The sequence below is a fragment of the Strix uralensis genome, chromosome 2 (genome assembly GCF_047716275.1).
Source record: "Strix uralensis isolate ZFMK-TIS-50842 chromosome 2, bStrUra1, whole genome shotgun sequence".
NCBI classification, from domain to species: Eukaryota; Metazoa; Chordata; class Aves; order Strigiformes; family Strigidae; genus Strix; species Strix uralensis.
Window position 1 is genome coordinate 36,250,632 of NC_133973.1, and position 20,101 is coordinate 36,270,732.

At 43.1% G+C, this 20,101-nt stretch overlaps 1 protein-coding gene across 4 annotated transcripts in view; it reads right to left on the bottom strand.

The window, feature by feature from the left end:
* Positions 1-16,885: 16,885 nt before the first annotated feature.
* Positions 16,886-20,101, bottom strand: part of ERG (ETS transcription factor ERG) — a 108,429-nt gene continuing 105,213 nt past the window's right edge. For all 4 annotated transcript variants that reach the window (XM_074858351.1, XM_074858349.1, XM_074858350.1 and 1 more), the window contains one exon: positions 16,886-18,848. In XM_074858351.1, the coding sequence (XP_074714452.1) occupies positions 18,328-18,848 (521 nt within the window). In that variant the 3' untranslated portion in view covers positions 16,886-18,327. The remainder of the gene's footprint in view (positions 18,849-20,101) is intronic.

Consider the following 20,101-nt stretch of genomic DNA (forward strand, 5'->3'; position numbering starts at 1 on the left):
TGGGGAAGTTTTGGTAACATTATTTTACTCTTCTTGTCAACAGCATCGATGGTTACCATAACACAAGTACAGTTACAGATCAAAAGGATGATGGTAGTTAAGGGCCTCAGATCACTGTGCGTGTCCCACCACTCAACTCTTGTCATCTTCAGGTAAGGCCGGCTGTCCCTCACCTGACAATCATATCTTATGAGCAAGGATAGGGATGATGAGCACAGAGATGCCACAAATCCTCATGTACATAATACCATGCATGAACTATGTCTCTGAAGAGCTGTGGTAGCTGGGGGGGTTGCAGTGACAGTACAGAAGAAAGAGTAGAGGGCAAAGTCAAGCTATTTCAGTGGTTCAGTCAGGTCTTAACAGAGCAGGGATTCCATGGGCCATATTTTCTGCAACGAGACAAGTACAAGTGGGAACATAAGGGTCAAGATTAGGACAATTCTGATGAAGTTCTGAAAAGATGGGACCATTTCAGCAGGTAGTGGGGGTCTGAGGGGAAGAGACAAAGGAGGGGTCGAAGAAACTCATCTGCTGAGCTCTGAGGCCAGCAGAATTGCAACAGCCAGGGTCATGGGGACCAGTGAGTAGGGAAATCTGATAGATGTGAAAAGAAATACTAATTTCTGCTAACTGGTGGCAAAATGTTTTATTACACTGAGCAAACTAAAAGGGAATGCACCTAGTGCAATTACATATTTCTAGCCAGTCACTACCTCCACAAAACCTGTGACACAGCTTAGCCTGGAAATAACATCACTTGTTTTTGGGAGAAGAAATTTGAAAGAAAGGTGATATAAATACAAAAAAAAAAACAACCAGTTTGGACAGCCATAAGGTTTTCATGAGTGGAACTCAATTAAACCATTTTTAACAAAAGGGTTTAAATCAGAAAAATATATATTTTAATTGGCCAAATATTTTGGTGATTTCCCATCAAATTCGTTGAACTACTTCAACCAGAAAGGACTGAGAAGACAATGGTTAACCAAAAAAATATTTAACTTCAAGATTCTCAAACAGAAATATTTGGTTTTCCAGTTTGAAATAGTGTGTAGCTTTCAAAAATATCTCTCTGTATAAATATATCTTTAAGATTACGGCAGGTGGGCAAGTGTTTATCTCTGAAGTCATTTATTTGCAGTCTGGGGCAGCTTTACTGGAGATGCAAAAGGAGGTTGCAGAGCTCCTGCTCAAACCGCCTGGCATGTCATGCATCACATATTACAAGACAGCTGCACAGTCTTCTTTTGTCCATCCATCCCCTGGCATCGTGACTGTCATCACTTCTCATAGCTTCAGCTGATACAATAAACTTGACAACACAGATGAGCTTGTCCTTTGTGTTGCTGCTTGTTCTTGTCCATGACTACTCCAGTGTGTCCCTCATGTTAGACTACCATTCCCCATGTATATCATTTCCCTGTAGCGCTATTGCTGAATCATGGCTGGTTGCCTTTTCTCCTTTTCTTTGTAACACTTCCTTTATTATAAAAGCGCTATGCAGCCTTGGCGGAAAAAAAAAAAAAATAACAGCAAGCTGAATGTTTACTTAATTGTTGGTCAAGAGTTGGCTCCCATGGAAATGCTGGCTGAAGGCAATGCTGTAAAGCATAGTCCCTTCTACAAGAATGACATAAAACCAAGGGGCAGGTGGCAGTTCTTGAACAATAGTCAATTACACTTTTTAGGCAAATATTTGCTCATGTGTCCAGACAATAATGTCTTGTAGAAATGTGTTTGCACAATGTCCTTGACAAAAGCTTGTCTATTAACCTGGACACAATCAGGTACAGCTCTGGAACTGTGTTTAACACATGAACTTCTCAGTTCAAGCAACAACAAAACGTCATGCTTCAACTCTGCACAAAACAGTTCCCCCAAATCACCTTCATATGGAGAAAAAAAATGCACCTCTTGAAGAGAATTTGCTTTTAACCTATAAAAGCATCCATCACGAATACTTGTGCTGGGATCTGTGACTCAGTTCCTACAATTTCAGTGTGCTTCTAGTATAGCCTTGGCCAGGTCGCTCAAGAATGGAGTTTCAAAATCCCCTGTGCTGTGCCCACGTTGTGCCATGCTGTGCTGCCACAATCAAGCTTTGCCTGTGTTCAGTGCTGCTGGGGGCCCGGCCATTGTCTCAACGTGATGCTGCCTCCAGGCTCACACACTCAGACCCTGGCGAGAAGCTGGCTTTGCTTGGTACCACGATGATCAGACACACATGTCTTCCACCTGCACCATGCCCAGACAGGGGATGAGTTTGCCTGAGAGCTATTGATGAACATCCTTGCTCCTCCTTAACCTGGATGTTTGTGGAAACTCTGAAGGAGAAGGCCCATCACAGCTCGGCAGCATCTTCTGGGGAGCTGGGTAGCACTAATTCCAACCCTCTCCTGGGGATGACAGGGACAGCAGAGCTTTATTTTCAGTACAAAAAGGGAGTTTTTGATGGTACATGGTGTATGACAGTGTACCACTGCATTATTAGTGCTCAAAGTACTAAGCAAATAATAGCTTAGGTCAATAGTGCCCAGACTTGGAGTGGAGACTGCTGAGGAGGGGTTGTGGACTAGAGCTAGACAAAGTTCAGCTGAATTTGCTGTATTTCTCTGTGGTTTTAGGGTCACACAAAATGAATGGTCTGTAATGGGGGCGACAGCCAGAAGCATTTGGGAAGTGTTAGTTTAGCCCTTTGGGTTGTAAATAATCATTCACAAGCTGCTCCTTTACCCCTCCTGTGAATTCCTTAATGCGTACCAGTATTTTCTGAATGTTTTGGCTGAAAATGTTCCAGCCTCCGCTTTGCACACCACATGTTCACCTCATCTTAATGATGATTCAGTATCCACGAGGTGTGTGAGTCACCTCAGGGATGTGGGATTGTTTCTTATTCCCTGACTGACGTGTGGGCACTTATACAGGGGAGAACATAATATTTGCTATAGACAGTAAACAAATAAAGGAACTAAAGAGCAACAAACAGAGTAGTGGCTGAATGTCTGGCAGAAACACACATTTGTGCTAAAACTGATGGAAGTGACAGAATTCTTGTAGTTCTGCCTGCATATTAATGAAAAACTATGAACCTGTTCTCCTAGTGTCAAGTTCATTGCAGGAGTGGCTGGATGAAATCCTGTGGGTTCTGCTAATGAAGGAGGTCAGGCAAGATAAACAACTGGTCTCTGTCCACCTCAGAACTGAATCCAGGAGTCACAGCAAACTGAACTTGCCTTGTTTGTTCATAAAAAATATTCCTGAGCCAACTGTTTAGGTTTTGTCCCTCTTGATGAATGATAAAACAATCTCAGATTCCCGCTGCAGCATTCCTGATGGTGAAATCATGCCTGTAACCATTTTATTGCGATCATTATCTTATACCTCTTTCCCTCCCCAAGCTTATTATTTTCCTGCATCATTTCAATGTCTATTTTTCCATAGGCTTTAAAAGCTCAAGCTTTGAAACCTCTTTCATGTGCTTAAAGAAACTATTCTTCTGGGAAGCTAAGCTCAGGTTTACATCGCATGGACCACAGAAAGAGACATTTAAGGAACAACAGTTATAATGGTTTGTGTTGACAGCCTTACTCAATTATTATAATGTGTCACATTTACTTCCTTTTCAGTTCTTCATGAGTTGTAAAGCAATGCCTCAACTGGAAGCACCTTTTGCTCTCTCACAATGCCTCAGTTTTGACCACTAATGCATATAACTGAAGAGGGGTCTAATAAGTAGGTAAGTATCAAATACTAGGACAAGTTTAAATTGCACTCAGAATATTTTATGGGGTGGTGGGAAAGTGACCAAAACTGCTGAAGTGCCTGAAGACCACAGAGTTCAACATAGGTCAGTAGGATGTAATGTGCCTAATCCATGGTGTCATGAAAGAAATCCCTCAGAAGTCATTGTTCTGACCCCCAGTATGCTGCTGGCATGTGTGCTGATGAAAAGAAAATCATCTATTCAGAAGAGGAAAAAATCATGCCTTGAACAACCATACTCAACGGCTTCTGAAGAACTAACTAAAATATATCCTCTGCTAATTAGCACTCTCCAGAAGACATATTTAACAGCATGATTACAAAAATCAGGGCATATATGAAGGCAAAAAATATTTGTTCCCTTGGGCCAAAAGCTGCTTTCAGTTACACCCAAGAAACCACATGAAAGCCTTCTGCCTGCAAGGTGCCAAGCCATCCTCAAAGCACCGAATCCTATTTGCTGCTGTTGACATCAGTGAGCATGGCAGGCGCCCACGGCTCCCCATGGCAGCTCAGCACTTGCCAGATGAAGTTGCCGATGCCCTGGTGCAGCGATGCACACATGCTGACTTCTGCACCCACAGCCCGCCCCACCTGTGTCAGTATGTGCGGGGAAACAGTCCCTGCAGCAGCAGAGCTAGGCTCAATCCAGTGCCTATTTCGGCACTAATGGTTAGCTTCTGTCCTCTCGGGGATGATTAATTTTGGTAATTAGCTTTACTTTTTCTGTAAATTCTGGGCAATGATGCTGTTAATGAGAGAGAGTGAAAGAGAAGAGGAACTGGAGTCGGAGTGGGCTGGCACAGATGCAAACAGCTGAGCACCTCTCTGCGTCCTGACCCGAAACCACAGGGCTCCATCAGACCCTGGTGCCTCTTGAGCGAAGGCTGACAAACATGCACGGTCCTGCCAAACCCCAGGACTGGTCTGAAACATGCTCCAAAGAGGGCCTCCGGCAAAGAGGAGATTACTCTAACCCACCGCACCATCTAGTGTCAGGACATTTTAAAACACTCAGTTCCCCCATGCCCACGCGTTTTGTTCCAAAGCATTTTAAATATATACTCTTTACACAATGCATTTCCACAGTCAGGGTCTGCTTTGTAAAGCCCTTTTTTGTTGTTGCTTGTTGTTTTTTAGGGTTTTTTTGCTGTCCGGAGTCTCCTGAGTTTACAAAAGGCAGCAAACTGCTGCCCTCCAGAAGGGCTGTGGATGAAGCCAGCCCAGAGCAGTCTTCTCCTCTGAGGCTGTGTTACCACTTTACTATTTCCTTAGTAGATGTGCTGTAACAGTGCATGGCAATTTGCAGACCACTGAAAAACCAGCTTCCTACCCAAAGGCACGAGTAGCAGAAGTGTGCTGCTAAGCACAACAAAAGGAGTGGGCAATGCAATAGGCGGGACATTCAGTTCACACTGCTAAAATAGGATGATGCTCAGGGACAGTAATGTGCACAACAGATACCTCCAGGCCTATGTACTTAGAAGAATATCTGCATTGCAAGGACCTCACCTTCCCCAGGTCTGTCTGTGCTTTTCAGCTCAGAGGTAGGTACAGTCTTCAGACTGCCTTTCACACTTATGTTTTTAATCACACTGTAGTGGTAGTAACATGCAGGGGAAAAAAGCATCTTTCTGGTTGTTAGCAGTAGGAATGACTGTGTGCTAACCTCTGGTCCAAAAAAATTGGAAGCACGTGGGAATCCGACATCTATCTTTCAGGAGACACCAGCATTTGCAAAACAAAAGACCCTCCTGCAAGAAGTGTCACTGCTGAACTTGCTATTGCTAATGAATACTCTTTGCTTGGGCAATTGTGGGACCCAGTAGTCCTCGGAGGCTGCTGAGCTGCCCAGGAAGGTGAGTCACTTTGACAAGGCACTCCCTTCATTTTTAAACGTACTGGGGCAGCACCTTCAGCCTTGGAGTTCTGTTGTCTTTTGAAACCCTTTATCTGCACGCTTTAACTTATTTTCATCTGTAGAGCTATGATTCTATAATTTTCTTTAATGAAAAGAAAAACCCCAGCTATTCAGGTGATAGCTCTATTAGAGACCTTAATGAATACAAAAAGTCCATTATCTTGGAATGGGGATTGTTTTCCAAGCAAAAAACTATTGCTTCACTGACAGATAAAAAGCTTTCTTCAATATGTTATAAAAATTGCAAGGAAAAATAATCTCACCAAAAGTTATTTTCATTACTTTTATTCTTTTAATCATGAAAATATTTCTATAATTATCATTATGTAGAAACATTTGCATCCAAAAAAACGTGGCCTAAATTACCAGACTCTCTATTCACAGGTTTACAGGCTGCATTGCTCAAATGAAAAAATAATTAACTTCTCAGTAAAAATCCTAATGATGTCAATTTTGCTACAGCAGATAATGTCAGCATACAAGAGGATTAATTCCAATATTGCATATTTGTTTTTCTCATAGCCTTAGAAATAAACCACAGGATATATGTGAGGGGGAATATTCTCATCCTATCAAAAGACAGCCCCTCCTGCCATGTACTCTCAGCAGGTGGCAACTCGTTTTTCACTCTGCTGTTGTTGCTCACAGCCTAGAGACTTGTCAGGGTCTGCCCTGGGGAGGCGGTGGCTGCCTGTTCTGGAGGGCTCCATGCCCTCAGTTATGAGGAGTGAGGCATGGGCACCACAGTGAAGGGCCCTGGTGTCATTTTTCACAGATGTAAAAAATATTCAGGGTGCCGAGTGGTTCACTTTTGGTGAATCCTAGTGCCATCTTTTGGGGGAAATAGGAATATGCCTTGACCAGTGAATATGTCCTGACGTGTTTGAGGAGAGCAGCTCTGGTTGTTCTGCTGCCAGCGCTTGGCTGCCGGGGGAGTAGGACATCTCTGAGGCTGATGTGCCTGCAGGGAAGAGCTGGAGGTGCAGGGTCTCCTGGGTCCCTTGGTATTGCAGCAGCTTGAGGAGACAAACCAGAGCTAGTTTTTGTGAGCAGGACTGTGACCCAGGCCAACTAGGACAGTGTGACATTCAACAAGGGCTGCGTGAGGCCCGTCCAGCACTGCAGGAGGCGGTGAGCACTGGGCTGGGAGCCTCTTGCTCTTGTCCCTGGGGTGAGCACACTGTCACCCACACCACAGAGACCTGCTGAGGGGACAGGAAGTGTGCAGGCTGTCCCCAGAAGGTGCAGCAGGATTGTACCTGCTGTGTGGTACAACAGCAGTGTAAAGCCTGGGACTGGGGCAGCAGAGCAGGGACAGCACAGTCTGCAGTACCTTTCCAGACCATGCTGTCTTCATCTCCCACTCTCCCACACTTCTGTCTCTCCTTCAGCTGCTCTGGGGGGACCAGGCTCAGCACCACAGCCTACTCCAGACCAGGGAAAGAAGCACAGGCCCAGACCTTCAAACAGAAATTTCAGGGAGCATCTGAAATACAGAGGGCATCCAAAAATGTCCTGTGCCTTCAGCTTTTGCTATCCACCCAGCTGTAGCCCAGGAAGAAAGAAATGAGGGAGGACAGCAAAGAGACTGAATATGACCTGTGTCGCAAAACACAGCCCTCAAAAAGCCGGTTATAAACAACTTGGAAAGACACTGCAGATCACTCAGTACTACAGGGCACTCGTGTATGAATGACAAGATCCTGGGGAGACTTTACCAGGGAGCATTAGGGGCATGGAAACTACACACATGGGTGCACGCATGCACACGCACACTCTTCTGCTGGTATCTGAGGGAAGCCCTGACTGGTGCCTGAGGGTGCCCAGCCCTTCCTCCATGGCTGCGGGGAGAGGGGGTACAGGGGCGGGCAGGGGGCATACAGGGATGCTCGGCAGGTCACTGCCTGCACAAATCCCAACCCCACAGGTTCATGCACCAAGATGAACCCCACCATAGGAGGAGCGCAGTGGCCATGCAGGACGAGAAAGCAGCAGCTTTTGTCTTGGCGCCCCTTGGCATAGGATGCGGGGCTGTCGGCATGGCCGTGGCAGTGGGTTTGGTCCCAGCCTGGCAGCCCACCCTGTCCTCTGCTCTGCAGGAGCCCAGCCAGAGAGGCCCTGCTCCAGTGGTCCAGCCTGGGCATGCTGCCACCAGTAACACATGGCTTTCAAATTCACTTACCAGTTCTTGTATTTTTTAAAACACATTTTTTGTTTTTCTTGCTGAAGAGAAAAATGCCTGTTGCCTTGCACACTCACAGCTCTGTGAGCAACTTTCCCTATAGGAACTGGTCAGTCAGGGTGTCCAGCTGTCACTGGAGCCATGGTTTCTGGATCTCAAAGCCTGAGCTAAGTGACAGGAGGAGTTGCAGGAGCTGAGTCAGTCGCTGTGTAACATGAGGGAGGGTCAAAGCGGAGACATGAAGTGTTTGCAGGTTAAGTCCGGCATGCACTCCTGTACTTACTTTGACAGTCAAGCAAACTATAGCACTCCGAGAAAATGTTCAAGTCACCTCTTTCTATAGGCAGTGCAGGGAACTAAGCCTGAGAGTCTCCAGGAGCCTAATTATAAGGCTGATTGGATAAACCATGTGAGGCCCATCAGGTGTATGAGAACACTTCTTCTCTGGAGACCTGTCAATTCTCCATACAGTTCACAATGAACCACAACCCTGCCCAGATCACTTGGCAGTCAGACAATGCTACAAGCACCCAGACCTTCCTTAGTGTCTCATATTATATTTGTGTTCAGGAAACTCATTAGCACCTTCACAGTCTGCAAGAGTGCTTCTCCCTACAGATGCTCAGTAGCCTTGAAATAGGTGGCTGCCCAGAGACTTGTTGGCTGCTACTCCCCTGAAGGCCATGAGAGGCCCCAGCAGGCCCACAGAATAGGTTAGAAAATGCATGGGCATGTTGAAGTCCAAGAGCCATATCCATCTGTGTGGGAGAGCTTGCTTAGGGAGAGAAGATCACATTTGCACATCAACATGCAGGTGTCAGACCAAGACTGTAGACTTCATACTCAAAGGTACTCAAAATCCCAAATCTAAATTGCTGTCCATCTCCTTTTCTTTTCAAGACCACCCCAAGCCCCACCATGGGGACATAAAGCTATCAATCACCATTTTGAAAAGTGCTTTGGTGAACTATTTTTCCTTTAACAGTGAACATTTTGTATGGTGGCATTTTACCCCATGATGTCTGCCTTTGCTGGAGGGTGGGTCACCCCCAGGGCTGCACACTCAGCTTCAAGTCCTTCCAAACGAACATAGCTTTGTTAAACAAAGCACCAGGGAAGGATTTCTGGAACGTCTGAGGAGGGACACAAAACCCATTGCAAATCTCAGATTTGAGAGCCTAAGCTACTTTGGGTACTTTGGAAACCTTATCATCAGTCAACTAATTACGTTTTGCCAGGTATTCTGACTAAATAAAGCTGTACTACCTCTTCCAATTTCTCTACTTTTATATTGTATTATGCCAAAATTGAAGAAAAAAGGCATGCTAGACCCCAATGGTTCTCTGTAACATAATTATAATTACAGTAAAGCCCTTCAGACATTTTTGAGAATTAGATGACTGAACCACAAATCAAAGTCTCAGCTTTTATCCAACGTAGGGAAATGGAAATGCAACAGTAACTAGGAGCACGGAGCACCTACTGTGTCTCAGCTCAAGAGCTATTCCAGTAGTTACAATGGAACATCACAAATGTTGAAGTAGCGACTGGCTTTCCACCTCATAGACTGCTATGCTAAAACCTTTCACTGTGATCTGCATCTAGCAGGAAAAGGAGAGCATATTGGATTTGGCTCATAGCAGGAGGCACACACTGTATGCATGAAACTTTACTGGTTTTTGGTATACAATTAAAATAACAACAGTGAACAAAGCCGTTTACAGAGTGCTAAGCCAGCATTTTATACAGCTCATGACAAAACAACAGAGATGTATTGTCTGATGCTTTTATACAGTCTGGAATGATTTATTATATACTATACATTTAGCATTGCAATACAGTTAATTTTTGAGGTAAGTGGTTAAAGAAATGAAAAATGCTGGTTAGCTCATTTTGCATAGCACTCATCAGTGATTGAAACTGGATATTACATTCCCAGTGCAAATTACCAGCATTGGCAAAGCTATTTTACAGCTGTTCAGTGTGCAGTCTACATTGTAATGAAGTCGTGACATGAAATGTTTGTGGAAATTGCAATGAAATGTTAGCTGAAAATATACTAAAGTGGTAAGTGTAGAAAGAGAAATTAAGTATAACATTTACAAACTCTAATGTCTCCTCAGCGCAGGCAGCTTCAGCTGTTACTTCAGCCCAGATGTGCTAACCTACCTCCTCCTACTGAATTGTACATCACAGTTGCTCTCCAGCATCTACTTTGGGCTCAGTACTTTGAATTCAACCTGACCTCACCTTCTTTTTTAAGCCTTTTATGGTTCTCTTGAACCTCTAAATTTCCTAGGGTCTATGGGGTCCTTTTCTTCCACTTTCACCTCTCTTTCTATTATCCTCTTGATATCCAGTTGCTGTTTCCTTCCCCATATCCCTCAGATCCATCTTTCACTTTCCATGCCTATACAGGAAAATAACCTGTTTGGATTTCCCCAGGTATTGAAACCTCGCTGGCATCCCCTGACCACATGCAATTCCCTTCACCAAGGGGGAGGGTAGGTTGAGCTAAGTCAACCTCCTTGACTGCTGCCTTCACATTGTCAGCCTGTGTTTTGATCCTCTGGTTGGCTCGCTGTTTACTGACGCCTCAGATCTGATCTCATGTCACCATCATCAAATCAGGTCTAACACTTAGCACCAAGTAATCCTTGCAAGAACGTCTTAAAGGTCTACTTACATCCCCTTCCATAAATTGTTAATAAGGGCGCCAGTGCCATGACCCTTTGCTACCCCCTCTGACAGCACTTCATAACTCTTTTTCTTCTTTTCTTCTTGATTTTGGCCTCCTTCTCCTATTTTTCCTTCCCCTTTCCAAGCCCAACTGATAATAGCTGTATCATTTCCATGCATCCTTGATTGTATGCCCCCTTTCCTGCCACCTCCTCCACTTTAACCTTCCAGGAATAGCCAAGGTAACAACCTTTATTTTCACACCTGTTTTGACAATCAAGTCCTGCTCTGCTTCAAAGGCTGTGTGCCACTTGCTGTAGTCCTAATTTTCTGTCTTTTCCTTGGAAACATGTGGTAGGAGGTTTACAACTTGCTCACAACCATACAGAGCCACTTAAAACTTTTCCATAGTTGCAACCAGTAGTCATTCAGGGAAACAGCAGTCCCTTGGGGAGCCAGGCTGTGAGCTGTCTATCTGTGTCAGGATATAGGCCCATTGCAATATCCAAGCACCTTCTACACGTTTCCTGGATTTATCCTCAGAGCACGTTAGAAGAAAAAAACAGTCTTACCCTCCTTCCTAGAAGAAAGAGATGAAATGGAGAATGTTCAGCTAGTCTTGGTAGAAAATACAGCCTCTTCCAGCATTTATTAGTCTTGTATATTTAAAGATATGAGCACTTCAAAGCAACATCTGTTACTCATGATCTGTATTTACCATATTCAGCACAATAGGATCCGACTCATGGCTGGGTCATCTGAATGCCATTCTCATCCCAGGAAACTGAAATATATTGATATACCAGACTAGTGTTTCTGGGAACTAGACAGCATGGGGTGATTTTCAAACCATAAAACAAATGAATATTTTTACTTTCCCCTTTTCTTCCTTCCCCTTGTATTTTGACTACAGTAATGCAAGTGAACATATCCCTCCCCAACCCACAAGGGAAAAGGAACATTATTTTAAAAATTGACCATTTCAGTGGTCAGTGCTGTTGCAGATGTACTGGAGAGCCTCACAAGTCCTCCAGCTCTTCTCCAGAAGGGTGCAGAAGGTGGTCTTTGAAGCCCTGTATCACTCCTGGCAGTCCTGCGCTCATGTCTCAGGTGGTCAAGAGGTCTCCATGGCTGGTTTGGTGATACAAACTGGCAATTTTGCAAAAATATATGACAGAACTGAATGAAAGACATGTCTAAAACTTAAAACTTGTCTTTCACATCCTCTTAGGACTGATTTGAAGTCTAAAAGGACCATGGCAAACATTTAGCCCAAGTGCCTGTGGCTGTTTTAAGAACACTGTATCCATTTTCTGCAGAGCAGTTTTCAAGTTTCCAGCTGAGAAGAATGACACCTTCATCATAAAGAAAATCAAAAATATATAGGCACTTTTTTTTGGCAACATTCCTCATGATTATCTAGTAATAAGCAGCAACATACTGCTGGGTGCTCCGTGGATATGTATTTTCTGCCTGAAGCAGCTTTCAGCCTGGCCAGGACACAGAACAGGGCCAAAACAAACACTGTACAGTTGGGCGAGATGAGCTGGTGGAATAAGTGCAGCAAGTTCACAACAATAGTTTGGGAAAACCTTCCTAGTGGTCTGTTGGTGGAGACATCTGAGGGAGGCTTTTCAGTTCATGAGAAAGAAAGTGCTCCAAGCAAAGAAGAATATGGAAGTCTATTCAGAGCTGAAGGGATGAAGGGTCTTTTAGCTGCTCAAGGAAGACCTTTCAGCCAGGTGAGCCTACAAGCACATTAGCTGCTTGACTGGGGACAGCAGCACAGACTCCAGTGGGAAGAAGGTGGCAGTCAGAGAATTCATAGATGGAGACGGTTTAGACAGCAGAAGACATCAGGTCTGCCCATGTGCAGAGAGCAAAAAAAAAAAAAAAAAAAAAAAAAAAGACGGGCACATTACCAATTATCAGAGAAGAAGAGGGATAGGTTTGTGAAGTGGAATACATCTAAGCTTGGCTAACATCCAGTCAAAGGGAGCATGATTACAAACTACAAATATTTGGAAAGCTGTAAACATTGAGGCAGGCTAGGAACTCTGGAGTGTGATGCATGGGGAGTTTAATCAGAAGAAATTGCAAAATACAAAAATAACAGGAAAACAAAAAAAACCTTTGACAATGAGATGTATTAGCCTCTGTGTTAAGGGAATGGGTGGAAATACCCCAGAGTTGAGACCTTTTCAAATGAGAAGAAGGTTAAGGAAACATCAGTAAGTATACAATACAAAATAGATCTGTAATAGTGAGGGGATGGAAGGGGTTTCCCAAGTAGACTATCTAGAATAGAAAACTACTCTGACCGTTATTCTTTTATAAAATATATATGGCCCAATATTCTGGTACACAACCCAAGAAATTTTCTGAGCCTGGTTTTGAGATGTCCTCACTCCACTGATTTAAAAGTACATCTCAGGACAATTTCTAGCCTAACCAGCCTGGCTGTTTTAGTTAGCTTTCTTAAAAATATATGCCTTTTTCAACAATGACAGCCATTACATTTTGAAACAGTTTTCCACATTCCAGTTGGCCTAATATCCTCATTAACCAGCTCACCAAGTAGTCCCCCTTCTTCAAGCTGAGTCATGCATCTGATGTAGTCTCAGCTGCCAGTGTCTTGAAGGAGCCGTCACACCTCCCAAGGGGCAGCAGTGGAGTCAAGCCACTTCAGAGGTCACAGCTGAAGCCTGGAAACAAGCAGGGAGACAGCACAGCTTTCTGAGCAGCCTCATCTGCTTCCTGAAAATGGTGTGGATTACCCAGAATTCATTTTCATGTTTTTTCTTGCTGAAATCCTGGTGTCACCCACTCACGTGGTCTGCACAGAGGTGAAGACATAACCAGAAGGTGAGAGGCATGAGGGAGTGCATAGCCAAGATCTTTATGCCTTGACCAGGCATGTGTATGTGCAGTGCTCATTATGGATGGAGTGGCATAGTGCTAATTAACCAAGGGGGGGGCTTCATGGACTCCTTAACACTTGCTTCCCTCACTGTAATGCCAAGTGCTTGAGGGTGGCCTCCTCTGAACCCCAAGGGCTGTGAGCTCTTAGCTGAGCTCTCATGAGGAAGGGCTCTCTGAACAACCCAGCACAGTGAGGGATGTGACAACTCTGGTGAAGGTAAAAAAGAAGAAATGTCTTCACCAACAAAGTACAAAGGAGCTCTGCTTTTTCCATCAGGTGTTGTTGCCATGTAACTGCGTTACCTGTCACTCATGAAAGGGTTTATCTTGCTGATGCTCAGTAGGGTTTCAGCTAAGCCCAAGGACTAGCCACAGTCCACTGTGAGCCTCCATGGTAGCGTCTAATCTCCTTAAAATAGGTTCCAAAGGCAGGCAGAATCTGCTGTGAGGATATCCAAAGGGTCCCTCCATTCACCAGATAGGGACCTAAGCACTTACGTTGTATCAGGATCACTTCACGAGGCAGTAAAAATGCAGGCATGAGTTAACTGAATCCTTTAGACAGATGAGGTGTCATTCTGACTTACCAGCGATTTAGGTAAGAAGAGACTATTCTCAGAGCCATTCCCAGATGTGATCAAAGCTTGGGAAGATTGCACAGAAAAAAATCATGGGATCATCAAGCATATAATATAAGCTAGAGTGATTTATCTTTTTTTAATGAATATGCAATTAAAAATTTATTTTAAAATTATATCTTAGCTGGTGTAAGAAACAGTCTAAGCAAGAGGAGTTTGCAGAAGAAAGTCTAAATCACTATGACACTTTTGAATGTGGAAACAGTGGGGAATGAAGGACTTCAGTATAGCTGGTGCTGTCCTAACTTCTGTCGATCTTCTCTTAAGACTCACAATACAAGTGTTGTAAATACATCCTTCAAAGGCATTTTTAATGTACTCACTAAAACCAGTTTAATATCAGGAGAAATATCTTGATTAAGAACCATGAAATTTAAGCTTTGTAGTTTTACTTTTAAACCTTTTCTCACCATCACTTTCCATGTTACAGCGCAGGTTCTCAGACAGACATGTATTTCTTGGTGAAAGATAAGCACACATATACATCTCTAAATTTCAGGGAAAAAAAAGCTACTACTTTCAGAGGAGTCCTCAGAGTGCTGTAATAAGGAATGAGACTTGACTGATAATTGACTTTAAAAGATGTCCTAATTTAAACAAAGGGCCAATGTTATCAACATGACCAACCTGTACAAATATGAACTCATCAGGGCCATGTTGTCCATGCATCCAGGTGTTTAAATGGCAAACAGGTGACACTCTCACCTGAGGTCTTGGGGTCTGGCTGAGCCTCACATGAATGTCTCTTGTGGTATGGACACAGGGTTGCTCAGCTACCCCTAGCATTTCGGTTGCACTGTTCCCATCCCTTGCCATGAAAGAGGGTCATGGTCTGAACTGGGAACCAGCCCCTAAACTCTGGCCTCACGTTGGTCTTCCTGGCTCCTAGTAGCAGGGCCAGACTGGGTAGCAGGCAGTGAGCAGCAAAGCCACTACCATGTGTCTACTGCCCGTTTTGCCTCTGCCAGTGCCCTGGGACACTGGGCTGATTCTTGCTCTCTAGCAGGAAGACCCTGTGGGTGGCTGCTGCCCCTGGGGTAGGGAGGCCCTGCAAGTAGCAGAGCCATCTGTCCCAGTGCAGCAGAAATAGGGTCTCTCCATCCTTCACTCTCCTCTTCATCTTCAGGGTTGCAAAGTCCAGGTTTTCCAAGGCTCCTGGAAAGCTGTTAGCTGGTCCTGGGGAAAGGTGTAGCTCTAAGATGGGTGTCCTGGATTGGTTTGCCAGTCAGATACCCATGGCCTACTGTAGGATTTTGCTCTTCATCGTGAGGAGTCTCCCATCACGCCATCTGCTGTGACTCCATCCCTGTCCCAGGATTTGGAACCTTTTTTTTAATGTCAGGATGTTGTTCCCATTGCACATGATAGCAACTAGGCAACACAATCTGGAAATCCTGCAGGCAGCTCGGTGAGCACTGGAGATGCTTTGGAGGCCTCCAGGCATGCCCTTGCCAATCTAAACAAAGACTGTTGTTTTATCTGGATTTTTAAGTGTTTAATTAAAGGTGGTTCAACAATCCACTTACCTTTTTTTTTAGTTGGAAGTACACATGAAGTAGATACAAGCAACTGTAGATGTATTTCCACTGAAAGGCAAACTCTTATTCTTATAGTCAGCATGTAGATGTGCCTGCCATAACTTTCTAAAATAGTGACTAACCTTTTCCATGAGTCCAGTTTTTCTAACCTTACTGTGAGTTTTTATTTTTTAAGAGATACAGACTTACAGTGCTTATTTCCCAAATGATCACAAGGCTTATGATGCCACTGCTCAGGTCTCGAACATTAGTAATATAATCCTGTGCTTATAAACTGCCACCAAGACACCCATAACACAGGAGTCTGGCAAGTAGGCTCCCATTGCACAGCACTGATTAATGCTCCACAAAACGCATATGCAGAACATTTGCCATAAAACCTGAAACCACACCCATTTTGTCTGAAAAAGAGACAAAAGAACAGCGAAAAAGAGGGATGCAGTTGGAGGTCTGAGCTGTCTGGGGTCTCTGCAGTAAACACTGCCTGCTGTGGAGAGGCACTCATAAATGTCAGTGCTAATTTTCCAGACCAGTTCTTCAGCTGGTGTTACAAAAAAGTGGAGGCATGCCATTAGGCACCAGATGTAGTTTTGGGGCCCAGGATACAGAGTGGGAAGCCTCTAAATCTAGAACAGAAAGAAAACATTCTGCCCTTTGTAAACAGCCAGGATGGACTGCAATGACAAATTAACAAGTTACTATACATTCCATTCTAAAGTGAGGAATAATGGAAGTTATTCATTATCCACTTTATTTACTAATAATGATACAGTATGTATTAAAAACAAGGGGGCATGGTAATTCAACATATGATTCAGTATGAAAATACATCTCAGGCTGAGATTGTGCCGCATAATCTGATAGCAACAAAAGATAATTTCTGGATATCAGTATTCTTCCTTAGAGGCCTCATTTAGCCTTCATTTTGGCCATGAAATTGCCAAGGAATTGGGCATGGTTGCAATCTCTGGGCAAAAGAAGATCAGGACAGGAACGGCAAGGCCCTGGTTAAAGAAGGGCTGCAAATATTTTAGCAGAACTGTCTGGAAAAGAAGATACACAGCACCTGTTCACTTTGAACTTAGGCTAAGCATTGCTATTTGGTCCTACATTTTCATGATTGCCAGATTTCACCAAACAAAATTTTAAAACAAAAGGGCTAGAATATTTTAACATGGTGAGTAGAAGATCTGATAGGCATGTCAGGCACTAAAAACGCAAATGCAAATGCAAACTACAGTGTCAATCTGAATTGCCATGCTAGGCCAAGCTTATTTTATTACATACATTCTGCATTCTAAGTACTAATATGTTCATAATGTAAACATTAAGCATACAGAGTTAAAATTCAAGGCCACAATATTTTTGATTGTCCCTTTTTTGTGTCTTTGGTTGGCCGAGATCAACTCGTAGTGTATAAATGCATAAGTTATATAATAATTATATAAAAAGGAAAAAATAACATTGACTTGTATACTTCATTCTGACAAACGCACAGCGTTCGCGACTCGATAAAGAAAAACTGGCGCCCGCCTAACAAAAATACTTAGATGATTTCTGATTTTGGCAGTCAGGGGTTGTCTCTTGCTTTAACCAATAGAAAACAAACTCCCTTAATAATGATGAGGTTCTAATTGGTAACTTTTAAATATCAAACACAATTCCAGTTTTACTTTTTTTTTGAGAGATGCATATTCTGATTTCTGAATTCTTCCGCTTTTCCCACTTTTTTTTTATTACTATAAAATCAAGTCTGTGCTTCCTGTAATACTGGGAATGGTATGATACTGAGCAATATGTTTCACAAGTCCAAACAAGTGTTTCTTCATAGTCCCAATGCGACTAAGTTTTCAGTCTTTTCAGTCTCTACTGGTAAAGAAGTTTCTTTTCTCCCATTCTCACCACCTTTATCCTCCTCTTTCTCCTTTCTGCTTCCTCTGTCAGGTGCAGGCCTCTGATCTACAATCATACACTTGCCCTTCAGCACATTCTCATTTCCAATGTTTGGCTCAGGGTTCCTGTAATACTGTCAAGAAATCTTAAAGTTTGGGTTGTCTTCACAGTTTGAGTAGCTGATAACACTCTGATGAATGGAACACATTTGATTTAAACTAAACCAATGCTGTTATATTCCAAATCAGCTTCCACACTAAACCAGTCTTTTTTGCTGATATGTTTCTATTTTTTAAATACAGGTAGGTTTTTTCCTTTTTTTTTTTTCCCTTTTCCCCTCTCTTTTGTAATGATTCGTATATTGTATGTTAGGTCACTATAGACTTATCCTTATATTGCTGTAGTATAGTCCCAGTTTTGCACTAGCAAGATATCAAACTTTACACATAAGCTTATCAACTTTTTAAGACCACTAGCTTTTGTAGGTTTTCCTTATCATTTCATGCTTTTACCCACAATAGTCTATTGTTGTTTGGTCCACAGAGTCGATGCCCATATACATTACATTTTAGTATCTTAATACTTCTTGAAAATCTCCTTTAAATCCCTACTACAAAGAGTCTTTTTGACATCTATTTTTTAATGTGTTTTTTTCCCAGCCAAACCTTCACTTGTCTCTTTAGGCACTTTTAATTTGTGTACTCCAATAGAGTTCATTGCAATTCATCAGGGACTGCATCCCAGCAAGAAATGTCTTTGCTTTTTCTGGTGTTTCTTTTTTTCCCCCACTTAGTAGTAGGTGCCAAGATGAGAAGGCATATGAGCAGCTGGCAGCCTGGTATTGGGGTAGATACCTCCAGTTGGTGAATTCCAGTATGGATTAGGGGCAGCAAAAAAGCTGGACGATGTTACAGGCAAAGCAGGGGGGTGGGGAGCTACAAAGTTCATCTTCTGAGGGTGCGCATGATAGGAGCTCATGTAGGGGAGGTCTGATGGGTATTTGTACATGGACGACTCTGGGGGGTGAGGCTGGAGAGCCTGAGCGATGCCGTGGAAATCAAATTTGTAGGCGTAGCGCTTACCATGAACCTTAGTCATAATATTTTTATCATAGTAGTAGCGAAGCGCACGGCTGAGTTTGTCATAGTTCATGTTAGGCTTGCTTTTCCGCTCCCCCCAGCGCCGAGCCACTTCGTCAGGGTCGGTCATCTTGAACTCCCCATCGGTGCCCTCCCAGGTGATGCAGTTGGAGTTGGAGCTGTCCGAGAGGAGCTCCAGCAGGAACTGCCATAGCTGTATCTGCCCACTCCCTGCGGGGGGAAACGAAATAGAAATGTCAGGACTGGTGACTAATAATGTTAAGACATCAATTCTTCCAGGCTCTCACATAGGACCCTATTAGGAAATGTTGCAATGTTGGTTCCTACTTCTTACTCTTAACTAGTCCCCTTCCTCCCAGCCCTGTCTCATGAAATCCTAAAGAGCAGAGATAATGGTAATGTGTCATGTTTTCCCTCATCTGAGTGGCAGAATGCCATTACATGGAGATTTAATAGTTACCTAATGTCATTCAGTGTAGACAATTGATGGGGAAATAATACAGCACTCATTTAGGAAACTAATCTCTAAAGTTCAGGACAAACAGCTTTCACTTGCGTAACATTTTGCTTGTTCTCACAGCATTATGTTGCAACTAAATGTTCTCTGCTATGGAATAAGCCTACACAAAATGGAGAAGTTTAGAGAAAGCTGGGGTCATGCCAAACCATATCATCCATTTGCAGCATTTGGGGAAATGCAGAACGGAAACTTATTAGCTTGCTGTTGCACTGCATACAACCATAGGGCAAAACATTTGCAAGAACAGTGAAAAGGTCCATAAAATACATTCTTGTCATCGTTCTGTGTCAAACGAGTTTAAATGATTATTGAACTCAAGACTCAAAATGCTGTTGTTGGCTTTTTCTCAGTCCTCTGCCAATTTCATCTTAAAAAGAAAACAATTAGTCTGTTGTCAACTTTGCAGAAGTTTGTTGACTGGAGGTATAGGAACAAAATTTTACCATTTTAGGCAATTGAAAGTAGACTTCAGAGGGCCTTGCCACTGATATTCATGTTAAAAGCTTAGCATTTCTTAATAAAGCAGCACTGAAATAAGGTAAAATACAGCTGAAGCAGCTTGCAAGGCAATCTGTTTCACAAGCTCAATGTCAGCAGAATTTGCCAACCAGCTTGTATGTGCTAACTTCTAAGTGCATCTCTGACCAGGAATTGGTTGTTGGGTTTTTTTCTTTTTTTCCAAACCAGATATGTGGGTATAATAAACAGCTTTTCTTTAGAAAGTGTATAGTAGCGAATTGTAGTATCAAGCTAGAGTAGCATCTGAAATCCATTAGCAGTTTATACTTCAGTGCAACTGAAACCCATATTCATTTAAATGATATTTATCCAAACTGTCCTTAATGAATTTCTTCTGTTCCATTAACATGCATTAAGTAAACAAACAAACAAAAGAATCCATGGTATGAGCAAGGCATGCAAGTTTTAATACACGAAACATAAC